General features: G+C 39.1%; 1 protein-coding gene across 1 annotated transcript; it reads right to left on the minus strand.

Annotated features, from left to right (window-relative positions):
* Positions 1-10,801: 10,801 nt before the first annotated feature.
* On the minus strand, positions 10,802-24,062 carry cunh8orf37 (chromosome unknown C8orf37 homolog). Its single transcript, XM_040030547.1, has 6 exons — positions 23,833-24,062; positions 23,454-23,556; positions 19,258-19,322; positions 18,831-18,896; positions 18,521-18,616; positions 10,802-11,067 (listed from the first exon to the last, which is right to left on the minus strand). Exons 1-6 carry the CDS (start codon positions 23,976-23,978, stop codon positions 10,908-10,910), a joined length of 636 nt encoding a protein of 211 aa, XP_039886481.1. The 5' UTR covers positions 23,979-24,062; the 3' UTR covers positions 10,802-10,907.
* Positions 24,063-24,340: the final 278 nt, after the last annotated feature.

Here is a 24,340-nt window from a genome sequence, read left to right on the forward strand (position 1 = left end):
AGGGTCTTTAGCTATCGTTAAACAAACAGATGCAAGAAGCAGATAATCAAGTACAGAGGCCTGTGCAGCTGACTAGTAGCCTAAAGGTTGCTGGTTTGAGTCCCTGTTCAGATGCTGGCATGGGCTCCATATGAGCTGTTTTTGTACTCGATCCCCACACAAAAATAAGCAATAAACAAATATCTAACTGAGCTGATATTCAAAGCACTAATTTGCTTGATTCCATATGCAGCTTTCTACAGCCTGAAGAACAGAAGTCACTGCAGGATGATTTGCAAATTTATCCTCTTGGTATCCCTGGCACAGCTAACACAGCACAGCTTCTTTAACTTTTAATTTGATATTTTAGGCCAACGCAGCCAGAGGCATCCTTAAATATCAAGACTCTCCTTATTGGTTTCAGGCTTTACAGCAGGTGGCATCTACATGCATACAATTAAAAGATAAAACAGCACACAGGAATAAATTTGAATCACTTGATATTCGCTTGTTAAACTGATTCAATAGAAAACAATAATTTTAGACATTTGAAGATGAACTTACAGTAAGTTTTGCATCCCAGCAAATCACTTGTATTTGTATAGTGCCAGTTCACAACAAGGTGGCTGATGTTGTGAGGTAAAGACCCTACAGTGTTAGTGAGAAAACCACAACAATCGATCTCCTGTGGGTAAGCACTTGGAGGAACCAGGTTCTGTGTGGGGCGGCAAAAGAAGAAAGAAGAAGGTGAGCATAGAGAGATGAGGTTAAATCAGGGGACGGCGCAATCATGAGGTTGGTGGTTTGATTCCCAGCTCATGCAGTCTGCGTTTTGAAGCGTCCGTGAGGAGCTTAAAGCTGCAGAATACAGTGCTGTGAGGATGAGCTGATGCGGCTTGCAGTAAAAAGTTCTTTGCTTAAGTAATAAAGGGGTGAATATATATCAGCCCAGCATAACAAAAAGGATTTCGAGCCACTGGTCTAATGCGTGTATGGTAACAGTCATCTCAAGGAGGCCCAAACAAGTGTTTGAAGACAAACGCAGTGGACGGCCGTGCTTCATATCACGGCACTCTGACAGCACATTTATTGTTTGCTGCCTTCAGATGGCCACAGAGGCTTAATGAACTGAAGACCCAGCATTTTTTCCAAACAGTACAAAGCAGCTGTCATCAACAGACGCCCTGTTGTAGCTGCCTTTATTATAAAATACCATACAGATAAAAGAATTGGAAGTCATAAAAATGCCAACAGTGCGTAACAAGGAAGCACAGGAAATTACCAAGAGTCTCAGAAGAATATTTTCAAGACAACTTTTGGGATGTTTACCCTCCTCCAGCCTTTAAGCTGTGCTTCCGGTTGTCTCTATCAGACTAACGAATGCAAAATAGTTGAGAGCGATTAACAGATTTTGAATTTTGCAAATAAAGCGTGGTGTACTGAGGGAATACTTCCCCCTTTATCAGAGCAACAGAGCAAAAGTTTATTTTGATAATGTGATTAAATGAAGCTGCCAGAAGGAAAACGAACCAAAAGCAGATGTTATGTTTGGGATGCTGGGCGTTTCTAGTTAAATGATCAAATATTCAAGCCACGAGTGCAGCTTATATTTGTCCTCAATTTTCTCCAGGACAGCAGCTGAAACCTCATCAATCCCACCATGCTCAAAGCTTCATCTCTCCGGCTGTTGTTTGCCGTTTCTCCTCCTCCTCCTCCTCCTCCTCAGCAGCAGTGCTGTCATTCTGTTCCTCCGACTGTCTCACAGCAGAGAATCTGAGTCACATTTCGACCTTCCATTTCTCCCGTCACTCCTTGAGAAACAAGGGAGTCCAAACCAGAGTCTGTACAGGACAGTAAAGACGTGCGTGCTTGCATACAGAGCTGCAGGAACTGTTTGCTCTAACAAAATAATCAGTGAGAGTTATTTCAAATACTTCAGGTTATCACGTCTGAATCCTCATTTAGTAAGCCACTAAAATATTAGTCTGTCAGTGCTTTAGATATGATAAAATGTGTTTTTTATCAAACAAGATGTTGCTGACAGAAAGTGAGGAAAGACAGAGGTGGCAGTGCATTAAAGTTACAGAGGTGAAGATGAAGCTGGGAGAATGGAGAAAAGAAAAGGAAGAGAAACCCCCTGTTCAGCCTGAGCTGAATCAGCAGCTTTCTGTAGACATCGCATGCTTTCAAATCCAGATGCCACTCTTTGTCTTCCCTTTCTCCCCCTGCCCTTTTTGCCTTATTTGCCTCTTTTTCTTGTTTTTTCAGCTGTTTCTTTTCCTTCCTTTACTGCTTACTTTGACTTTTGTCAGTTGTTTCTCGACCTTCTTCCATTCTTTCTTCTTTCTCAGCTGCTTTCCTTTAGGTTATTTCTTTTCCTGACTTTCTTTATCCTGGTCATGTTTCTTATAGTTTCTATGCGAGCATTTCTTTTCTTTTCTCTTTCTGTCACCCCCACTCAGGCTCTTCTGTGGTGTCCTGGATTTCGCTGGATCAAGGTTTTGTCTTTTTTGAACTTTTATAATAATCCCACGTGTCCATGTCCAGTATTTCACTGCCACTTTTTACCTCCTCCTGGCAATCGCTAAATGGATTATCAGCCTCTGAACTGGCCCTCCTGCTGGTTGTCCAGCAACTTTTTCCTTTCCATCCACCTCCAGCAATGTGGTCAGCGTCACACTCCTCTTTGTACAATGATACCATCTCGCTGTTTTTCTGTTTTCAGTTCACATTCACGCAGGCTGCTGCACATTGTGCACTTTCTGGCCAACATCTCTTTGATGTGCTGCATGGCTTCCTTTCTTCCCTCTTTTAATTGGCAATTTTCAGCCTGAGTGGCTTTAAAGGCTTTTTGCACCTCCCTGTTGATATTTTGTGGAGCAGTACTCAGGAATCCTCCTTTGCATATCCAATTGTTTATTTAGAAGAAAGGCACCCAAGGCTACTGGAGATGGGGTTGTGTAAATCCTGACTCCAGGAATCATTAAAAGGGCATCTGATAAAATGTATTGATTGGACAGCGGGAAGCTGCGGGAAACAAATTTAAAGTCTTGGGTGTATATCTGACGTCACCTGCTGAGATTCTTTTCATTTTTTAAGCTTATAAATTTTACTCAGCAGCGGCGACTGAACACTGAGTTTCATGAGTCAGTAAAACAGTCACACATCGCTAAACACATTCAACATATTACAAAACCAGCAGCCACATGCTTTCAACAAAGAGCAGCCTGTTTCACATTAGCTGTCACTGCTGAGTCTATCACACCACAGAGATGTGAATGGCCTCTGTCCCAAAGCTGTTGTTTCACACTCGCAGCAGGAGAGCCTGGGTTTTCCTCAGATACGATAATTGTTGGACAATATATCAGACGAGCCGGATAACTGCCCCCGGCTGAGCGTCAAAAGGATCCCAGCAGGTCCTAATGCTTTCTGCCAATAAGCAAAGACAATAAACAGTGTGCAGAATTTCTTCACAAACTGTGGTGTGAGGAAGACTGCTTTACCAACATTGGTTCACAAACAAAGAGGTTTGGCAATACTGAGTGACAGCGTGCAAGAAAGCAAAGAACAAGTGTTTTTCAGTTGTCTACTGATGTGATTGTTCCTCTGACAAAAGAATGATGTATTACACAAATAAATAAAACTATTTATTTACTTCTGTGATATTGATTTAAGTCCTTATTTGATAAAATATTTTGAATGAGAAAAGGGGCATTTTCCGTTTCCAGCCAACTCTGTCTCAGATGGTATTCTGTATTTGATGCCATCTTACATGCAGTGATTCCTTAGTTTAGGGGGGATTTGCTCCATTTCCCTTCCTGCTTGTGAAGAACTCTTCCAGCTTGTTTAGCTTTTCTAGTCTGGTGGAGGTGGGATCCACATAAGAACTGTGAAATACTCCAAAATAAAAGTGATCTCCTTTCTGTTACTTTCTAGAGGCCTTTGTAAAACCATGAAGGACTCTGTTGCAGGTTTCTCAATCCTGTCTTATTGCTCTTGCAAGTCAAGTGCATGATGGCTTAAGGTTGAGTCGAGCCCAAGTTAACAGCATTAAAAACCATGTTTACAGCCAGGTATCTATGGTTAGTTCCCCTCACTGCAACTATATAGTGGGTGTTTTTTCTGTTAAATCCATCCATATGGACACTATTAAGGCTTACGCGTAAGCGTGTGGCCTTTTGACTGACAGGTATACCAGCATAGAGAGCTGCGTGTTATATATCACATTGGAACTCTTCAGCAGTTTTTTCTAAAAGGAATAATCTGACAAATGCTATTTTTGTTGCCGACTGGTTGGCCTACTTCATTTTTTTCTGTACTTTTATTTTTCTCTTTCTCCCAGAAGATAGTGTTTGTGTGGGGTTGTGAGTCAGCGGGTTTTACTGCTCCCGTGAGCTCTTCCTGCAGATTCCCACAAGATCTCTGGCTTTTGCACTCGCTCGGCTCATTACCCACCTGTGTATTTAAGGTCGGCCTCAGTCACCCACTCTTCACCAACTCGTACAGCTTCAGTTTAGCACATTTTAGTGTCTTGTTCATGCTTTGCTGGGTGAACTTACTCTCTTCTGTTAGACTCTTCTTGGTGCGTCAACCATTTGTCAGCCAGCTCCCTGAAGAACGAATCCCCTCTGGATCTCCTCCTCTGAAAGAAATACCTACTTTGAGAAAAAGGCACAAATTCTATCCACAGCTCCTCAATGCCCAACTATGTGCAATAATGTAGGACCACAACATCTATGCTCAGAGTGCATGCAGTGATCTTTTCAAAGTGTGGATGGAAAAACAAGATACCAACCAACTGGAAACATTTTGGCGATTAACTGTGTGACAACTTCAACTACCAAACAAGTTGTTTCTGCCTACGGACCCGATGTTCCATCGTCTCACTCACAAGAAACAGATCATACTGCAGATTGGATGCATGAAGAGGCAGATAGAGTGCTATTCTGAGGAGTGGAAAGATCATAACATGCTCTAATTGCATAAACCACAACGAAGATCTCGTGTAAAGATATTTAATCACAGTCATCAGACTAATCAGTTGTACATTATCAGTCTTTTAGTATCCAGCAGCTTTACAACCTTCTAAGTTTTCACGTCAGTCCTTGCTTTGCTTTTAGAAGCTTGTCATGCTCAAGAAAAATTACAGGGTTTGGTTGTGTCTGTGTTGCATCACGTCACAGTAAACTTTCACTCTTCATTCGCTCAAAGAAGCTTTTTACACTCCAAAGTGAAGCCTTTTAAAATAATCCGCAGAAAATAATTCTGAAAATATTGGTTTTGTATTTTTGAGTGGAAAGCTTTTGCTGTGATCACTTCTTATTTTGTCTGATGACTTTGCAATCACAGCAGCTATTTCACTGACATCTCAGCTAGGAAAAATGATTCACTGGCAGCAAAGCAAAGTGCCCGACATGGGCTGAAAGCTGCAGCGCACGCTCATGAATGTTAATGCTTGGAAATAGGACATCTCCCGATGAGATGATGCACATCAATACACTGCTGGTGTGAACACTTACATACAAGAGAAAACAATGGACGCAGGTGTAGCAATGGGTAACGCGGCATTGTCTTACCCATCACTGCTCAGGAGGACTCATGTTTGAGTCATGATCAAATCATTATTTCCCACTTAAAGGAAGAAAGCAAAAACTGTCATTATGAACAACTCAGCAATGATTTTGCCGGTATTAAACACAATATGTGTGATTATGGAGCGCTGGAGAAGACTGAAGAACATTTATCCACCACTCATCCACCCGTGGGAGATGTGATGCGGTCTAGTTGTTTACTGAAAAACACAAAATCTTCCTGCAAAAGTCTCCACGATTATTTATGTATGACTCGTATTATATAACCACCGATATGCGCTCTACCCTGATATTTGCTGTGCGGCATGATGGCACCATAATATATGGTGTTATTCAACACCTTATATATATGTACATGCTGATTTGAGCTTTCATTCTGTGTATATTGGACTTCATAGAAAACAATATGAGGAGGAAAAAGAATGAACTTTTATCTTATTTCTTTTATTTTTTTATGTAACACTAAAGGTATGTTATAAAATGTAGTATTCAACTAGGGTACTGTGCAAAAGTCTAGAGTTACCCTGCATTTCTTCACATTTTGCTTTCATACTTTTCAAAGTGGTCTTGAGACATAATTCTCAAGTTTTTGTGAAGGTCTTTCAAATTTTTTGGGGGGGAAATGGCTGCTTTTTCACTCATTTTCAGTCCAGCCCACGTACCTCCATCTTTTTAGGAGGAATGTTTTGGGGTGTTTTGTTTTTTTTATTAAGCAACAGCTTAATTTTTCAGAGATAATAAACACAAAGTCAATGCAATAAAAGCATAACTGGATAGAAAAACACACAAAGCCCCGACCTTAATATTATTGATGCAGTGTGGGATTGTCTTGACAGAGAACACAACAAACGGCAGCCAACATCCAAAGAAGAGTTTTCAATGTTCTTCAAGAAGCATGGACAGCATTACAAGAACGTTTACATAAGACCGGCTGTGTTGAAGAATAAAGGTGATGATATTAATTACTGACTTGCAATTAAATTAAATTCTATTCAATTCAATTTTATTTATACAGCGCCAAATCACAGCAACAGTCGCCTCGAGGCGCTTTATATCGTAAGGTAGACCCTACAAAAATACATACTGAGAAAAACCCAACAATTATATGACAAATGGTGTCTGTCTCCTGAATTCGAACTGGAAGCTGGTTCCATAGAAGAGGGGTCTGAAAACTGAAGCCTCTGCTTACCTTTCAAGCACATTAAAATTTATACAATCTTTTTCTTGGCCTATAAACTATATTTCCATAGTTTCAATAAATCCATGCACCCACTCATAGGAAGATATAAAGAAATATAACTTAGGAAGGAGAGCAGAAAACTTTTTCAGAACACTGTAAATTGTTCTTGCATTTAACCAAACCAACACTGAATGTACCCACTCAACCTTTATTACTACTAAAACATACACGAAGTAGCTTCGGCTCATTTTCACCCACACCATCCTGCAAGGCACCCAATGTGCATGAGACCAGTCCCCGAGAAATGCACGATTTGTTTTCTTTTAGAGAAGCTGTGGCTGTAATCTATAGTGTAGCTATTTTAGTGTTTTAATGAGCTGGCTTCTTTAGGGGGAAGCAAAGGGCACAATGCTGAAAAACCAATGTTGATGTGTTTTGTTTTACTGGATTTGTTGGCAGTAAGAATTTGCTAAATAGGTCCAGATTTAAAGCTTTAATCTGAGATAAGATTAGGGTTTCTATGAATAAAGAATAATGTCCTATACTTTTGCAGTGGGTGCAAGTTTACTTCAAACCATCACCAGGTTTTGTGAACCAAAATCTAAGAAAAGATCTAAATCATCAGTAATTGATTTATGAGATTTTTAATCGGCCGTGTTAGCAACTCTCAGCGCATGTCAGGAAAACTCACCTTGCTCCCATTTGCTCACTAAGTACACCACTGATGTGACTCCATGTGGCTTTATCTGTGTTTACAGCTAAACAGCTTAATCTCATTAAACTGTGACTCGACTTTAAAGCGCTGCATATAAATTATCTCGGAGGCATCAAACTGTCGTCACTTCAAAAGCCATTACTGAAGCTCGACGGTGCAGAAAACTGCAGATTTTCAAGTCACAACATGGAGGAAACGCAGCCTCCTCGAAACGAGACGAGCTGAGATAGCTAATACGCTGTTTCATAGCAGGGCTCTTTGCTGCTTTAGTTCAGTTAGTCATTTATATAATATGAAACAGTATTGTGGAAAACGTTACAACATTAATGTCACGTTGATAGAAGAAAAAAAGATGTGTACAATCTCCAAATTGACTAAGACTTGGCTTAAGTCCTGATTAAAAAACGGTATATAACGGAGAACATTTACATTTAAATAAAGTTCTGCTGTAAGACGGAGATGGTTTTCATTTTAGACTAAGAAAAGTCTAAGTGGTTAATATTATGCACAAAATACAGAAATACTTATTGTATTGTTATATGTTTTTTTTAAAGAATTTTAATTTGTTTTATCATTTTGATTTGAGGTCTTCACTATAAAGCAGGATTAGGAGCTTATTAGGAGTAAATTCAGGTGTGACTCTGCATTTTCAGGGTTGCAATGATGGTTCAGGTATGATTTGTGTTGGACTTTGAGTTTTAAGATCAGTGGTTAAGGTCAGAGTTTCAGTGTAAAACCATCTCGAGGTGTCATATTTTCACTCAGCATTTAATTTACACTATGCGTTAAGTGTTGAACAGATTGTTTGCTCAGGAAATATGTTCTGTATTTATCAACATGTCTTTCCACATTTTATAAAAACGACTCAGTGAAGCCGTGCTCTAAAGCTTTGTTGTGATGCTGAGAATGAATGAATGTTTCTCTCTTTTTTGTCACAGCAGTGTTGCGATTTGCTGTAAGACGTTTCAGGTTCGTTACACATTAACACATTGACCTATTTTAACACATTAAGACTCATCAATTGATGAGTCTTAACTCATCAATATCTTCATTCTTTCATGTTTCTCTGGCTTACTTTTCTTGATTTAAATAACCTTTGCTAACAGTTTTACCACTTTTCCAGTCAAAGCGCTTTGAGTGCACACACATTCACACAGCATTTCTTTTAACATTTAAAAAGTTTTTAATACTTAACCCCACTTTTTACACACTGCTATTACTGAATAGCTTGTAATATGCATTTGCTTATTACAGCAAATACACTGGTGTGGAGCCAGATGCTGCCGTCAGAAAGACAAACGGGCATCAGGAAATGTTTCCGGACATTTATCAACATGCAAACTTTTCTTTTTCTTTGCAGTTTTTTTATGGATAACATAATGCATAAAAAGACCCATGGGGTGATTTGGAAATGGTGCCATTACACTGTTTGTCCAACAGAGCAGCTCTAAAGTCACAGTTTACATGCAGCTACTCTCAGCTGAGAGGAGGAGGTGACAAGTGTTGTCTTTGCAGTTTGCAAAATTCACTGCTGGTGAAAAAACAGCGATGCCATAATTTAATTAACTGTAAAGATTAACAGCAGATATAATGTCATAATTATTACACACTAAAATGCAAGGATCTGTTGTGGCCTACCAGAATCAAATATTAACATCCAACATGTATAAAGTCACTTTGGAAATTATACCACAGAGAATTATGAGCTGAATCTGCAGCATCACCTGGTTTTGCAAGTTTTTATCAGGTTTTGGCCTCATTGTTGAGAACTCCTACGGTTGCCTTTGATTGCAAGCAGAAGCTCTGTGCAAGAAAAAAAAAAGCTTGTGAGCCCAGCCTGTGGAGGATTTAGCAGCTAAAGAGGAGTCGACAGGAAGTAAATACTTACCTTGACTCGGCGCTTCATTTGGTAGTCCCTAGTCACCATAATTTTCAGATGCCTAATATTCTTTGTAATTTTTTTTGCTTCATATCCCAATCTCCTCTGGATTTTATATCCACACACTCAAATGAGTTGTGATAACTCTGAAAAGTGGTTAATGCTAAACATGTTTACATTCAGATGAGCACAACTCAGAAATTGGGAGAAATAAAGGAAGAAGATGTTTTCTGAAAATGTTCCAATAAGTAATCCCCCCCCAAAAAACGCAGCAGCTGAGCAACAGAGCTATAGAGTTTATCTCAGATTTTCTAATTCACTGGGAATTAGAAAACAACCAAGCAGGTCAAAAAATAAATACAGCCGTTACATCACAAGTGCCATTTGCTCTGTTGTGCTGCAGATGTTTTTCCTCCTTTTACTGCAGAACTTTCATTTTGAACTCCTCTGCCTTCTGGCAGTCAAAGCCTTTTAAGGCCATCTGACATTTTTTTAAAAAGAAACATTATTATGTTGACATCACTGTTTTTAAAAACGGCGAAACTCTGCGCTTGGGTGCAAATTTTGATGCCAGCTATCAAACTAGAAGTTAACAAACTCTTCAAATACAAAGATACATTTCATAGATCAATTATCAATCAAAATTTTCATTTTATTGATAATTTCAATCATTTTACAGCTACACATTTGGAGAAAAGAAGGACCTGGATTTTAATCTAGTCTGGGCCCCTCTGTGTAGAGCAGGAGTCTCAAACTCACGGCCTGGGGGGCCACTTGCAGCCCATGTCACCCCTACTTGTGGCTCGTATATTGATGTGAAGAGATATGATGCAATTTGGCCCTTGAAGTTACTTTTTTCTTAGGGAGGATTTGTTTGTTGTTGAGTGCAATGTTAAAACAATTTCTTTAAAAAGCCCAAAAATGATTTAATATGACGGTAATATGAGCAGAGAGCACAAACATGCTGAGGGATTGGCTGTGTTAGCTCAGCAAAAGTTATTTGTAAAGAAAACAGTTTTCACTGGCAGTCAAAAACTAATTTGTACACTTATGTCTGCATTTTTATTTTGTTAAATACAAACAAAATTATAGCAGATGTGCTGCCACGTGTCTGGCCAGAGAAAATACCAATTTGCAGTTTTGTCCTGTTGTCCTGGGTGGCTGTAGGAGGCAGAGCAGGTCACCTACTGATCGGAAGGTTGGTGGTTCGATCCCTGGCTCCTCCAGTCTGCATGTCAAGTATCCTTGGGCAAGATACTAACCCCAACTTGCTCTCCGATGCATCCATCGGAGTATGAATGTGTGAATGTACTTAGAAAGCACTATGTATAGATAAAGTGCTTGTGAGAATGGGTGTGATTGGGTGAATGAGGCATGTTGTATAGAGCGCTTTGAGTACTCCGGGAGAGTAGAAAAGCGCTCTATAAGAATCAGTCCATTTACCATTTATACAATATTTAAAATTTAAAAAAAAAAACTCCTACATTTTCAGAAATTTTGGAGGGTTTTTTTTGTACTACTTGAACAGTCTTTCTAGCACTGAGGGTTAGGGGTTAGGGAAAATCAGTCTTGGTGTTTGCCACAGACCCATCTGAGCTGAGGTTGGTCCCTGAGGTCTGTCGGCTCTAACGTGGAGATCCAGCTGCACTGGCAGGCGTACGCCCGCAAGCCTCTCCTCTTCTTCAGCTTGGTTCCAAGCTTCTGACGTTCCGGCATGTTGTTCCTGCCGGCAGAGAAAGACAGACAGTGAACTTTAATCGTTACAGGGATAAGACCTTACCCTTCCAGCTGCAGCCCTGCAGACAGTCTGCTGGAAGGACAAAATATCTGACATGCACAGATGAAAGTAAGAGGAAAAAAAGGATTCTTGCCCTTAAGGAACTTTTTAGCTATGAACAGATGCGTATATTTTTATATCTGTTACATGACAGATACGTAGAATGACCAAAGCTATAATTTTGCAATTTTACAGAAAGTCATCTGATTAAGAAACATTTTTGTTAATGTCAGAAATTATAGGGAAAAAAACAAAAACAAAACATACACCGCAACTACACATGAGTGAAAAGCATGTAAGAATGTAAGTATGCTAGTCTGCTGAAACGTAAGCTCTGCTCCAATTTCACTGTATGATGCCAAAGTATAGCGACAATAAAGGAATCTTTATCATATGAAACACACTGACCGACTGGTTCCATTTCTGTGTTTCCAGCAGCTCAGGCAGTGTTTTCATCACACAGCCTCTGACAGACTTCACCAAACAGCAGATGGATACAGTTAGAGACTAGATGGTGAAGTAAGGGGAAAATCTAGCAGCTTTAGAGACAGTTTGTAATTTAAAAAAAATGTTCTTTGGACACAAACACCACTTTAAACTGATGTCAGTGTTGCTCTGTAACGGGTAGATGGGTATACTCAGGACCTCAGTTTGCTCACAAAACAACCTCAATTTGTGCAGTCATGGATTCCACAGGATGTTGGAAACAATCCTTTGAGTTTGACACAATGCCATCACATAATTTCTTCAGAGTTGATACAATCGTCCGTTTTAATGCATCACCAGAGCTCTTTGTTATGTTTCAAGAAACCAGTCTGACATGACTTTTGCTCATGCTGGAAGCAGCCACTAAACATGGAAAATTATTTCCTTATAAGAATGAACATGATCGATGACAATAAACAGAAAGGCTGCAGCATTCCAGTAATTAATTAAAAGTAGATAGAAGTTAAAGTACACTTCTACTTCTTTGTTTTCAATCATGTATACACTGTTACAATGATGTATCCTCCATGACAAATATCATCCATATAGTAACCTTTCCAGAAACACAAAGAATAATACCAACCTATACTGTGTCAGTTTGGGTTAAAGTAGGTCTTTTCATTTCAATGCAGGGCTTTTCATTTTTACATCAGCGGATTTTACATCAGTCAGTACTGAAACTCTGCAACTTAGGAAACACTGAGTTAAAGTCCTGGCTTTAGCATGAGGAGAGAAAAAATGTGAATTTTAATATCCTTACATAGAATAACATCATGAAATCGAATGGGCTAGATAAAGGAATCAAAGTCATTCATCGGAAATAACTATATAATGACTTATTTTTTATCTTTTAAATATACAGTGATTAACAACCACCAGTGCCCACAAACTCTTTAATCAAACCTTTTCATGTTTCCGAATTTCCAAAAAAAGCTGAAAAGAAAATAGTAAAGCACATTATCATTATTTTTTTGAATAGATGGATGCATGGATGATTACTTTTTGATGAAGATGCTAAATTACATTTCTTTGTTAGTTTTAGTTGTTAAATGTCTGGCTTGATATATTTCTGAGAGGTCCAAAGTGCCCGCTCAAATTTGGGTAGAAAAACATGAATTTGGTTTGTTATTTGCTTATAAATGCAAATGTCATTTTTAGGTTTAAACAAGTTTTTGACCGATTTCTGAATTTTTTGTATTTCTTTGTTTTTATGACAGGTGGTCGAATATATGTGTTAAGCACTGCGTTAAACACTGTAATTAAATATGAAACATTTGATTTAGACATGAAAACGTAAAATCAAACATATTTAAAGTTTACACCGGTAATAGTCCAATATGAATAATCCTGACCCACTGACCTAGATTCATCTATAACAGTACCCTGATCTTCGCTAAATAAAAATGCATGCTTCTGCGTGACAAATGAATACAGACAGTCATTAACATTACGCTCAAGTGTACTTAACATGTATTTTCCTCTAGCTTTGTGCTGTTTGAGGTTGATGTTTTTTTAACTTCTGCTTTATGCTTGAAATAAAATCTGTGTCATGCAGGTCACCCCATAATAATTTATGAGTAGAAAATTATGCAAAGAATTCTAAACTTGCATACTGTGCCACTCCCTTTTGCTTTTAAAATTATAGGCACAGCAGACATGCACTTCTATCACTGTTAATGTCCTGGTGTAAGCCTCTTAATTAAGAAGAAACAACAACCGTGTGGGTAGTAATGGATGCATAAGCTACACATGACCAGGCAAATGTCAAATTAGTGTGAAAGGAAAATCGCCTGTTTAAGAAAGCCTACTCAGACCACTGAGGACAGAAAACACGATATTCCTTATTAACAAATTATGGGTAAGCTACTTAATGTACTATTCAGACAAAAACAATGAATTTAATTCGTTCAACACAGATCAAGTGTGAAATTAAATTACAGCTCGGTAGCTTAACCCTCCAGTAAAATGTGTTTGAATAGATTATAGCGTAACTTTTATTTTAATCTGTCACCAGGTCTGTAAAAAAGAAAAGTAAATTTGCATGTGAATATGTTTTCCCTACATTTACATTTAGAGGCTATGAAGTGCATATGTACATGCCTCCGATGTGATGTTTCTTTTTTTTTTTTTTTTTTTAAACTTCACCTTTTGTAGCTGAAAGGTCGAAGCTCTACTCCTAACGGACTGAAGCTTTATTGAGGATAACACTGACGTGATGACATGAAGGGCAAACTCATCATCCTGAGTGCTCCTGAGTGCTTCAAAGTGCTCTGAACCTAAAGTCACACTAAAAGTAAATTGCACACTTGTGGAGTAAAAACATTGCTAAGTGCTAACATGTCATTGGTGCGGACGTATATCTTTGGGTATATCCTGGTGTGAAAACTTGACACATTTACAGCCTTCTTAACATCTCATAATGTCTTCCCAAGCACTAAAAGCCTTCTGGACACATACGTTTAGGTTTCCTGCACTTTCCAATGAAAAACACTTTAAGACCGTCTTAAGCTTCACAGAGCCAGCTTCACCGTTTCTATATACTCTGGAAACCTTTCATAATCAGAAGATTTCTGATGTTTTACCCGCACACTAACAACAACTCATTTAGATGTATTAGATCTTTTGTGTATGTACTTATATATTAATTCCGATATTACTCATAAATCACCACCTACCCACCTACCTATCGATCGATCTATCCTACATGCATATCTGTGTCGTCTTTCAGAAGGAAACTATATAGACCCAAGCACCAAACAGCTCCTTTATTACAATTTTATATTTTATGTCACGAGATTGAGAATATCTCCCTTCTACTTAGCAGAAGTTAGGTGAAAAGATGTAGAAGACAACTTTGATGGGCATCTAAACAAAAGCCTTTTTATCAAAAAAAAAAAAAAAATTGAAGGAAAGATTTTCTCTGCAGTCTTCAAGACTACAAGGCAGCAGATCTAACCACAGCCACATCATGCTTACTATTGTGGGGACCACAAGTTTTGATTTCCCAGACTTCCGTGCAAAAGCTCACCATGCAGTATAGGCGTAACCCCATGGGAAACATGCTTTGCTTTGGACAAAGACTGGATTTAAGTAACTGTAGTTACATATTTGCCTAACAGGTGAAAGACCCCTCATATGAAACACCAATCTCTTGGGCAGCTGTGTCAGGAAGGGCATCTGCTGCAAAAATCTGCCAGATTAAGCGTGTGGAGATAACCGCTGTGGTGACCCATTGTGAATAAGGAGCACCTGAAAGTAGCTTTATGTGTGATCTAGACATCTACTAAACTTTCACCTCTGAACCACAATGAACATGATATTAATCTCGACAGCTCTGTACCATTTACACACCCTTTCAGACCCATAATCAACAGAAAATTGCTCAGTGGGATATGGATGAATGGCTGAAATTAGGTTGAATTCGTGTTAGTGTAAAGGCCTGAAATGCCAACCTTTCTCTTTTCAACTCAATTCAGATTTATTTTTAAAAGAGACTTAATCCACAAAATAATGTCCATAGGCATCTGGTACATGGGGGAGCAATTTTTCTTCATTAATGAGGTTATTTTGTTTCCATTGTCAAAGTGAGAATATGTCTAGACTGAGTTTTCCTTATTCGGAAAGGATCAGATGGAATGCTTTAAGATCACATTGCCAATTGATGCAAATAAATTCAGTTTTTGAGGAATTAAGGCAATTTTATAAGGATGGTACTGGACCAGAATTTCACCATCAGCTAATCTACTAACAAATTTGACTTCAATCAAATCTCCAATAATATTAAAAGAAATGTAGAAACAATCATGAATCAGTGTCTTAGCACCATCAGCCTTAACCCAATTTCCCTCGGGATGAATAAAGTATTATCAATCAATCAGTTTACACCTACGTATTTCCAGCTATTGAAATGGAAGAGAATCGATCAACTTGAAAAGAGAAAGTCACCTGCAAACAGTAGAACAATGCAGTCACACCATGTGCAGATACAAATGCTGGCAACGACATCACCCACACTGTAGGCTCTCCATACATTCGACACAGACGTTAATCAGCCTCAGTGTTCAGTTAAACCCTCAGTTCCTTTATTTATTTATTTATTTATTTGCCTTTACAGTAGCTCTCAAACTTTTACTCAAATACTTACTTTACTTAAATAATGGTCAGACACCTTAGTCTCACTTCATACTTTTCACCTGATTATCCGTGGCCCATTAGTGTGACCCGCCATAGTCTAAGAACCGCCGCTATAACGAGTGACAGCATCACCAGAAGTCAACCTTTGCCCCTTCTGCAGCTGCACGTGCGGACAAAATGACACCATTACCCGTTGTAACATTAATGGAGGTCACCTGTGTGGTGTTATCTGTAGAATGGTATTCTACTGCTTTAGTATTAAAATTATGGAAAGCTCATTTCTCACATCATCATAAGTAGATAAAAGCATGAGGATGAACCTGTTTGTGTAGTTCAAACTGCATTCACAATATCACATATTACTAATTATTTATGTCCTCATGAACTTTGTTTTCATATATTTTCTGAGCAACAGAAAGAAATCTATGAACTGGGATGTAAACACAAGCAACAAGAGTAAAAACAGACTGGTGCTTGTCTGACAAGTAGCACGACTCACAGATAACTAAGACATTATGTGAATTCTGTCAAGAGAAAGTTTACAGAAAGAAAACCTAATATGCTCACATTTATATAACTGTGATACTCAGTCTGTAAGCTTGTACCAGCATTCTGCTTAGTTTATAGTTTTCTGGAGAGGCTTAACAAGTGTGTGGGAGTAGGATAGTGTGGTTGTTTATATTCTAGTCACAAAGATCTGCAGATGCTGAGTTGTTTCCATTGGGGAAAGGTAACTGCTCTTATCAGTCATTAGGACTGTGGGTGGATTAATGAGGGCTGAACATGTTTTACAATGTGCCCTGTTCTACTTTACTCAGAGTTCAGCTCGTCTAGAAGGAAAAAAAACAAAAACATATACATTTAAAAGTAGCTCCACAGAACATTACTGCCCCCGTCTGGTCAAGCACAAAAACCCAATAAATCTTGAGAAAAAATAATAATATAATTTTCTTAAAACACATAAACATTTAAATTCAATTTTTATGCCATGTGATTCGTTTTTATATTGCGCCAATTCAAAAACGGTCACCTTAAGGTGCTTTATATGGTAAAGGTAATGACACCAACAAGTTCACTGTCCCAAATATGGGAACAAGTGAAAAACACTGTTTTGGTCAATGTAGCCATTCCATGCACTAAGACTGAAATACTGAGATACTGAAAGGGTTCTGTAATAGAGCACAAGCAATGAAAGACTTTTATAATTCACTTACATACTTACAATGTGAATAGACTATAATAATTAGAACATTCATTCCATATCCCCAAAAAATCCAGCCTTCCTGACATTATGTGTGAGTAAGAGTTGTGGATAATTTGGAGTCTCACACTTAACAAGGTTGGTATTAAGATAAACATCCAGGAAATTCCTTATAAAATAATAAAAGGCAGCACAGAGGCTTTTAATACTGTAAAATAGGATTTCATGACTCATTCTTTTTTTTATGTTATTTGGGTACAAATGTGTTTGCTCATACTTGATTGGCCAGTAAAGCCTCATTCCAGATGATGATGTCATGTTCAGAGTTTGTTTTTGTCCCTCTGCTGCATTAATAAAGTGGCCTCATTCAGTTTCACACTGTTACCTGTCAGAACAAGGCGCACTACTCAGTACGCGCACATCAAACAGCTAAAGTCCACAACAACTGATCTGCACTTATGTGTAACAGACTACTTTATCACTGCTCCCTGGCTTTGTGGGGAAGGTGGGGTGAATACAGTTGAAACTCACACAGGGGATCTCAGTGTGTGTGTGTGTTATGGATCATCAAATTGATGCCACATAAGTCGAAAAAGTGGTGAGAACAATGAAATGCTGTGCAAATTCACTTCTGTACAGCCCCACTGGTACTGGTTTGTAACCTAGGATCCCCAATAAGGACGACAATAAGTGTGTGTGTGTTGGGGGAGGGGGGGGGGTCACAAGATAAAACCGGTAGCAGGTTTAAAAATATGTATGGCAAATTTATAGACAAATATAGTTATTTTGATTCAAATATATCCTTTTCCTTGCAAGTTTTTGTATTTTGTTTTTATGTGTTCAAGAGGAAAAATGAAGCAGAAAAAAAAATCTGTTTTATCTGAAAAGTTCACAGCTGGGAAACATTTGAAACTGATGAAAGGAGTGGAGAGACCAAGCTATTCTAGAGACTAAAATGCCAGAGTGGGGTCATTTTATTATACTTTTTCTGATGGCTTTACTCGTGTTTATCTCACCTCTAGTGTTTCATTTATATGTGACAGATATTCTAAAATGTTCTAATAGACTTAAACGTGACTGAAAACTAGAATTATGTAAAAAGTAATCAAAACATTTTCATCATCAACTTTGGCAACAAGCCTTATGCAGCTGCACATCCTACTATTCTAAGTCATCATAATTCCTGTAAAAAACTACGAAAGCTTCAATGAAAAGTTGTAGATAAAGTTCAAATATTTAAAAATAATCACTGCTGGGCTCGTAAATTATCCCGATCAATCACTTGAAGGTTATAGGCTGACCAAAAACCAAAGTTTTTAAGAAGTACTAGCAGAGCACACTAAACTGCATATACAGTCTGTAGAGGCTAAGCCTATGCTTGAAGCCAGTGAGGTGTTCGTGTGTCTACCTTAAATACATTCCCACAGACACACCATATGTAAAACACAAAAGGTGACCACTAGCGCCATACATAAGGAGCAATTTAAATCTGCTACTCGCGTTCCTCTTTAAAACTTCTTTAATCACACATTTTCTTGTCAAGATGAGAAAAACATGGCATCGAGCCTGCAGACTCACCTGAGGAACAGGTAATCACAGGTTGAATCCCACTCACAGTCATCAAACATCAGCACCCGAAAGTCGCAGGATACACACCTCAGCTGGTCACATGATCTATTGGTATACAGTCAGTTATTATTTGCAATAGGCAATGAATACACACTATAGGTAATCACTCATTGGTCTATAATCATTTGAAAATGCACCGTGGTATAATTTATTTAAACTAATAAAAAGTATGTTGTGGATCCTAGAGTTCTACATCTTTATAAACCAGGACCAGACGAGACCTGACAGACGCTCTCAGTATGAAATTATTTTTTCACACCTCTTGGATGCGGCTGTTCCGACACCATTTGCGACAGAGCTCCCGCCAATAAAAACAGGACAGCACCTGGATGCAGAACACGCAGTGCAGATTGTGTCCAGACAAACAGAAAGAGCAAGAAAATCAAAATCCTGCATAAACAGGATACACAGCCTGAACAAACACACAACCTGGTTGTTACTTTTATATTTAATATAAAGACTTTTATCTGGCCACTGATACGCTTCCACATAATATGTTACTGACTTTTATCTTGGTTAACTATCCTTCATACACTGATTTAGTAAATATCCAAACTTATGGCACATGTAGAAATACTAACTCGGAGACAAATGCAGTTTAACTTCCTTGCATCCTGTGATTATTGCATGCCTGCATGTTTTTGTTGTTTGTTTTTTTTAAATTTTGAATAAACTAAAAGACTTACTTTCTTCCTCCTGACTGAGATGGAAGCCTCTTTTCCACATGTGGCCCTTTAGGAAACTGCTCAGCCTAAAATGAAAGGTTAAAAAAAAAAAAAAAAAGAGTTATTTCTTTCTTAAACTGTGAATAGAATTAAACCAAATAAAACCTACATTTATCGCCACCTGCTCCTCCCCATCCCTCTTGTGTATGTGTAGTTATAATCAAGTAGAGCTGTCACAAATAGGACATTTGAAAACCCAGGTGTATGTTTATGGCTCTTACTGGTTATTCATAATACAGGTAAAGACTTGGAGATGAGACAGGTGCATCATAATAATGTCTGACTGTGAAGGCAGAAGCTGAACGTAGATATCGGCACTTCACTTTAAGTGTTTCACATAATCGTATTCTTCCACCTGCCTCTTCTTATAACCCGCTCCTGGTGCCTGAGCTGCATCCTCTTTGTACCAAACGTAGCTGGTCACAGCCAGTTTTAGTGTTGTGGGTCAGAGTGACCGAGTTTCCCTCTGTCAGAGGACCAGAGCGGCTGAGTCATGTGTTATTTAGAGGATCTGAAAAATAATTTGGACATAAGAATTTGAGCCGTACCTATATTAATAGATTTTGCCCCCACTTGAAAAAAAAAAATCCTTTGAGTATCTGGTTCTCCAGCTTGAAATGCTCCGATGTGTTTACCTGCTGGTCACTAACTTTCTTTTTATTGGTCAAATTGGTTGATCATAGCTTTTCTGTTAAATTGATGCTGAACTGAACAATTTCTAAGGCACAAAAGCAAAACAGAGGAAAAAATGTAACAAATTGCATTCGCAGGGAACTACAGTGTATTAGGAACAGATATTTCCTGTGTGTGTGTGTGTGTGTGTGTGTGTGTGTGTGTGTGTGTGTGTGTGTGTGTGTGTGTGTGTGTGTTTGGGGTTCTTTGTGGCAGCAATTTATTTAATTAGTGTAATTGTTTTATATAGCACATTTTTTGGCTTGGTCTTGCCTAATAAGTCAACTTGTCACATCATCCATTTAGTTAATAGCTGACACACATTAAATATTTGGAATTTTGTTACTGGAAACTGTGTATCCTCTACTTTTATTATACATTTTCCCTCACTTTCTGCAAAATTATCACGATTAGCTAATACAACTCCTTTGAGAATAGTTTCAAACAATAATTTTCTGTTTTTTTCCCCTCAGTATACCTGTCTATCAGCTCAATTATCCAAGTTAAGGCTACTACCTGCTTCATTCATTGGGCACTGTAAGACTGTGGTTCTCAAACTGTGGCTCATGAACAATCAGAGGACCGTACTTTCAAGCAAGATTAGAGATTTATCAAAGTAACTTAAAGTTTTACCCTAAAAAGTGGTTCACTTCTTATAAGAATACACTGCGATGGTAACTTGTGCTGCAAATCAACACAGTATAAAAATCACTTTTTGCTGACCAATCAGTTTCCTAAAAAGCAGTGACCACAGAAAAGTGGCACCTGGTGTGCTCTTCTGCAGCTGTAGCTCATCTGCTTCAACTTTGATGTTTTGTGCATTTAGAGATGTTCATCTGCATTCCTGGTCTCGCGCAAGTGGTTTTTCGAGTAACTGTTGCCTTCCATTCAGCCCACAGCCTTAATCCTCTTACCTCTCTGGGTCAAGGCATTTTGACCCCGAAAACTGCTGCTCTCTGGATATTTTCTCTTTTCCAGAAAATTATCTGCAAAGATGGTTGTGTAAGAAAATCCTAGCAGATCAGCGTTTTATGATATACGTAGACCAGCTAGACCCAGACCATGTCACCAATGACTATGCCACATTCAAAAATCACTAAAATCATCTTTCTTCTGATTCTCTGCTTGAACTTAAGGAGCTTGTCTAGACCATCAGCATGCTTAAATGCATTGACTGTATGCCGTGTGATTGGCTATTTAGATTGGATTTGCATTAACAACCACTTGACTGGTGTATACCTAATGAAATGGCTGGTGAATGTACAGTGGGGCAAAAAAGTATTTAGTCAGCCACCGATTGTGCAAGTTCCCCCACCTAAAATGATGACAGAGGTCAGTAATTTGCACCAGAGGTACACTTCAACTGTGAGAGACAGAATGTGGAAAAAAAAAAAAAAATCCATGAATCCACATGGTAGGATTTGTAAAGAATTTATTCGTAAATCAGGGTGGAAAATAAGTATTTGGTCAATAACAAAAATACAACTCAATACTTTGTAACATAACCTTTGTTGGCAATAACAGAGGTCAAACGTTTACTATAGGTCTTTACCAGGTTTGCACACACAGTAGCTGGTATTTTGGCCCATTCCTCCATGCAGATCTTCTCGAGAGCAGTGATGTTTTGGGGCTGTCGCCGAGCAACACCCACTTTCAACTCCCGCCACAGATTTTCTATGGGGTTGAGGTCTGGAGACTGGCTAGGCCACTCCAGGACTGTCAAATGCTTCTTACGGAGCCACTCCTTTGTTGCCCGGGCGGTGTGTTTTGGATCATTGTCATGTTGGAAGACCCAGCCTCGTTTCATCTTCAAAGTTCTCACTGATGGAAGGAGGTTTTGGCTCAAAATCTCACGATACATGGCCCCATTCATTCTGTCCTTAACACGGATCAGTCGTCCTGTCCCCTTGGCAGAAAAACAGCCCCATAGCATGATGTTTCCACCCCCATGCTTCACAGCAGGTATGGTGTTCTTGGGATGCAACTCAGTATTCTTCTTCCTCCAAACACGACGAGTTGAGTTTATACCAAAAAGTTCTACTTTGGTTTCATCTGACCACATGACATTCTCCCAATCCTCTGCTGTATCATCCATGTGCTCTCTGGCAAACTTCAGACGGGCCTGGACATGCACTGGCTTCAGCAGCGGAACACGTCTGGCACTGCGGGATTTGATTCCCTGCCGTTGTAGTGTGTTACTGATGGTGACCTTTGTTACTTTGGTCCCAGCTCTCTGCAGGTCATTCACCAGGTCCCCCCGTGTGGTTCTGGGATCTTTGCTCACCGTTCTCATGATCATTTTGACCCCACGGGATGAGATCTTGCGTGGAGCCCCAGATTGAGGGAGATTATCAGTGGTCTTGTATGTCTTCCATTTTCTGATGATTGCTCCCACAGTTGATTTTTTCACACCAAGCTGCTTGCCTATTGTAGATTCACTCTTCCCAGTCTGGTGCAGGTCTACAATACTTTTCCTGGTGTCCTTCGAAAGCTCTTTGGTCTTGGCCATGGCGGAGTTTGGAGTCTGTGGACAGGTGTCTTTTATACAGATGATGAGTTCAAACAGGTGCCATTCATACAGGTAATGAGTGGGGGACAGAAAAGCTTCTTACAGAAGACGTTACAGGTCTGTGAGAGCCAGAGATTTTCCTTGTTTGAGGTGACCAAATACTTATTTTCCACCCTAATTTACGAATAAATTCTTTACAAATCCTACCATGTGAATTCATGGATTTTTTTTTCACATTCTGTCTCTCACAGTTGAAGTGTACCTCTGGTGCAAATTACTGACCTCTGTCATCATTTTAAGTGGGGGAACTTGCACAATCGGTGGCTGACTAAATACTTTTTTGCCCCACTGTATATAGGGCCTTCCAAGGCTTACTGACTAAAGCACTAAACCACACATATTCCTATCAGGCACTGCTGACAAATGCCGGGTTGACTTATGAGGGTAATAACTACCTTTGTGTAAGTGCTTAACCTGAATGCAGATATTGAGATAAATAAATCTTGACATTTTGAACTTACTCTGTGGTCCTAAACGAAAACAAACATGTGAAGTGAAACTAGTTGAATAAATATACTTATTGCTAAGGCTTGATAAAATCTCTGGGGCATGCCAGCCTGAGGGCCAACACCAGCTCTTGGTAAGATTTTATGAGGATCCTGAGCCTGACAAAGAAGAAAGAACAACTCTGCATTTCATTCATCCACTTCATCACTTCAGACATGATACAGCAGTGCAAAATAAGATTATGGGACCACAACGCAAGATTAAGTCTTCCTAACAATTTCAGATACAAGCAGTGCCAGCTCAGCATCAGTTAAAAACTTAAAGTATATGACAGCAGTGTGCCCCTCAATCATATGCAAGACTTAAAAAATGTTTTAAGGTGTACTTGGCAAGCTTTCCTATATGCCGTGCCTTCTTGTAATTCACAGTTCTCTTTCCAGAATTCAGAACGGGTTCAAGTCAATCTTACCTTTGGCTGAGGGAAAGGACTGCAGTCTTCCTCCTGTAATTCCTCCAGCAGGGCGTCAATATCCTCAGTGACACTGTTCACTGACCGTTTAGGCTTTGTGGCACTAAATCAGAAACAAATACATGGATTAGTGTCTTGGGGTTGTAGCAGGTGCTGGTGACAGATATTAATGACTGTTTTTAAGAGCAAACCTCTGTATCTACAATAACCCATATTCTGCATATTTCGGCAGTTTCTAGTATAATTTGAAAACGTTGAAGCCATTGAATATAAACTGAACTGATCATTAAGTGTATTAAATAGTAGCAATGCATGGAAGCTGAAGTAATGCTCAGCTAACTTATACCTGACATGTGCTAGCCAAGTTAGCTTTGTTTACCCGTGCTTTTTCTGTCCGTCTTTGTCTTTCTCGTCTTTTCCAGCCACATTTGAGTTGGTGCGAGCCGCTGAGGACGCGATTGAAACGTTGCGACAAAACTTTTTCTCGACTTCATCCAGCAACTCGTCCAAATCTTCATCATCCATCGTAAAGAGTTCCTCCCACAGAATGCTGTACCCCCACCCCAGCTAATCAGCACAAGCTAGCGGCCGAAACCATGAGAGCGTTCATCGTTGCTAAGCAACAGTGGAACATAGCGGAAGCCGAACTGCGGTGTCTTCAAAATAAAAGTCTAAATTGAATCATGCTCAAAGAAAGTTTTAATTTATACTTGACATTAGGTATTACATTAGGGATTTGCCCCAGAGCCTCTGCTTGTTTGCAGATGTTTGTGTCTACCTGACATATGTAGGTCAGGCATGAATCATGAGTCGGTGATCCCCACATGCTTCAAAGAGTCCATCATTGTTCCTGTCCCGAAGAAACCCCACCCTGCTTCTCTCAATGA

Source organism: Simochromis diagramma, unplaced genomic scaffold, assembly GCF_900408965.1.
Source record: "Simochromis diagramma unplaced genomic scaffold, fSimDia1.1 OVJJ01000361.1, whole genome shotgun sequence".
Taxonomy (NCBI): domain Eukaryota; kingdom Metazoa; phylum Chordata; class Actinopteri; order Cichliformes; family Cichlidae; genus Simochromis; species Simochromis diagramma.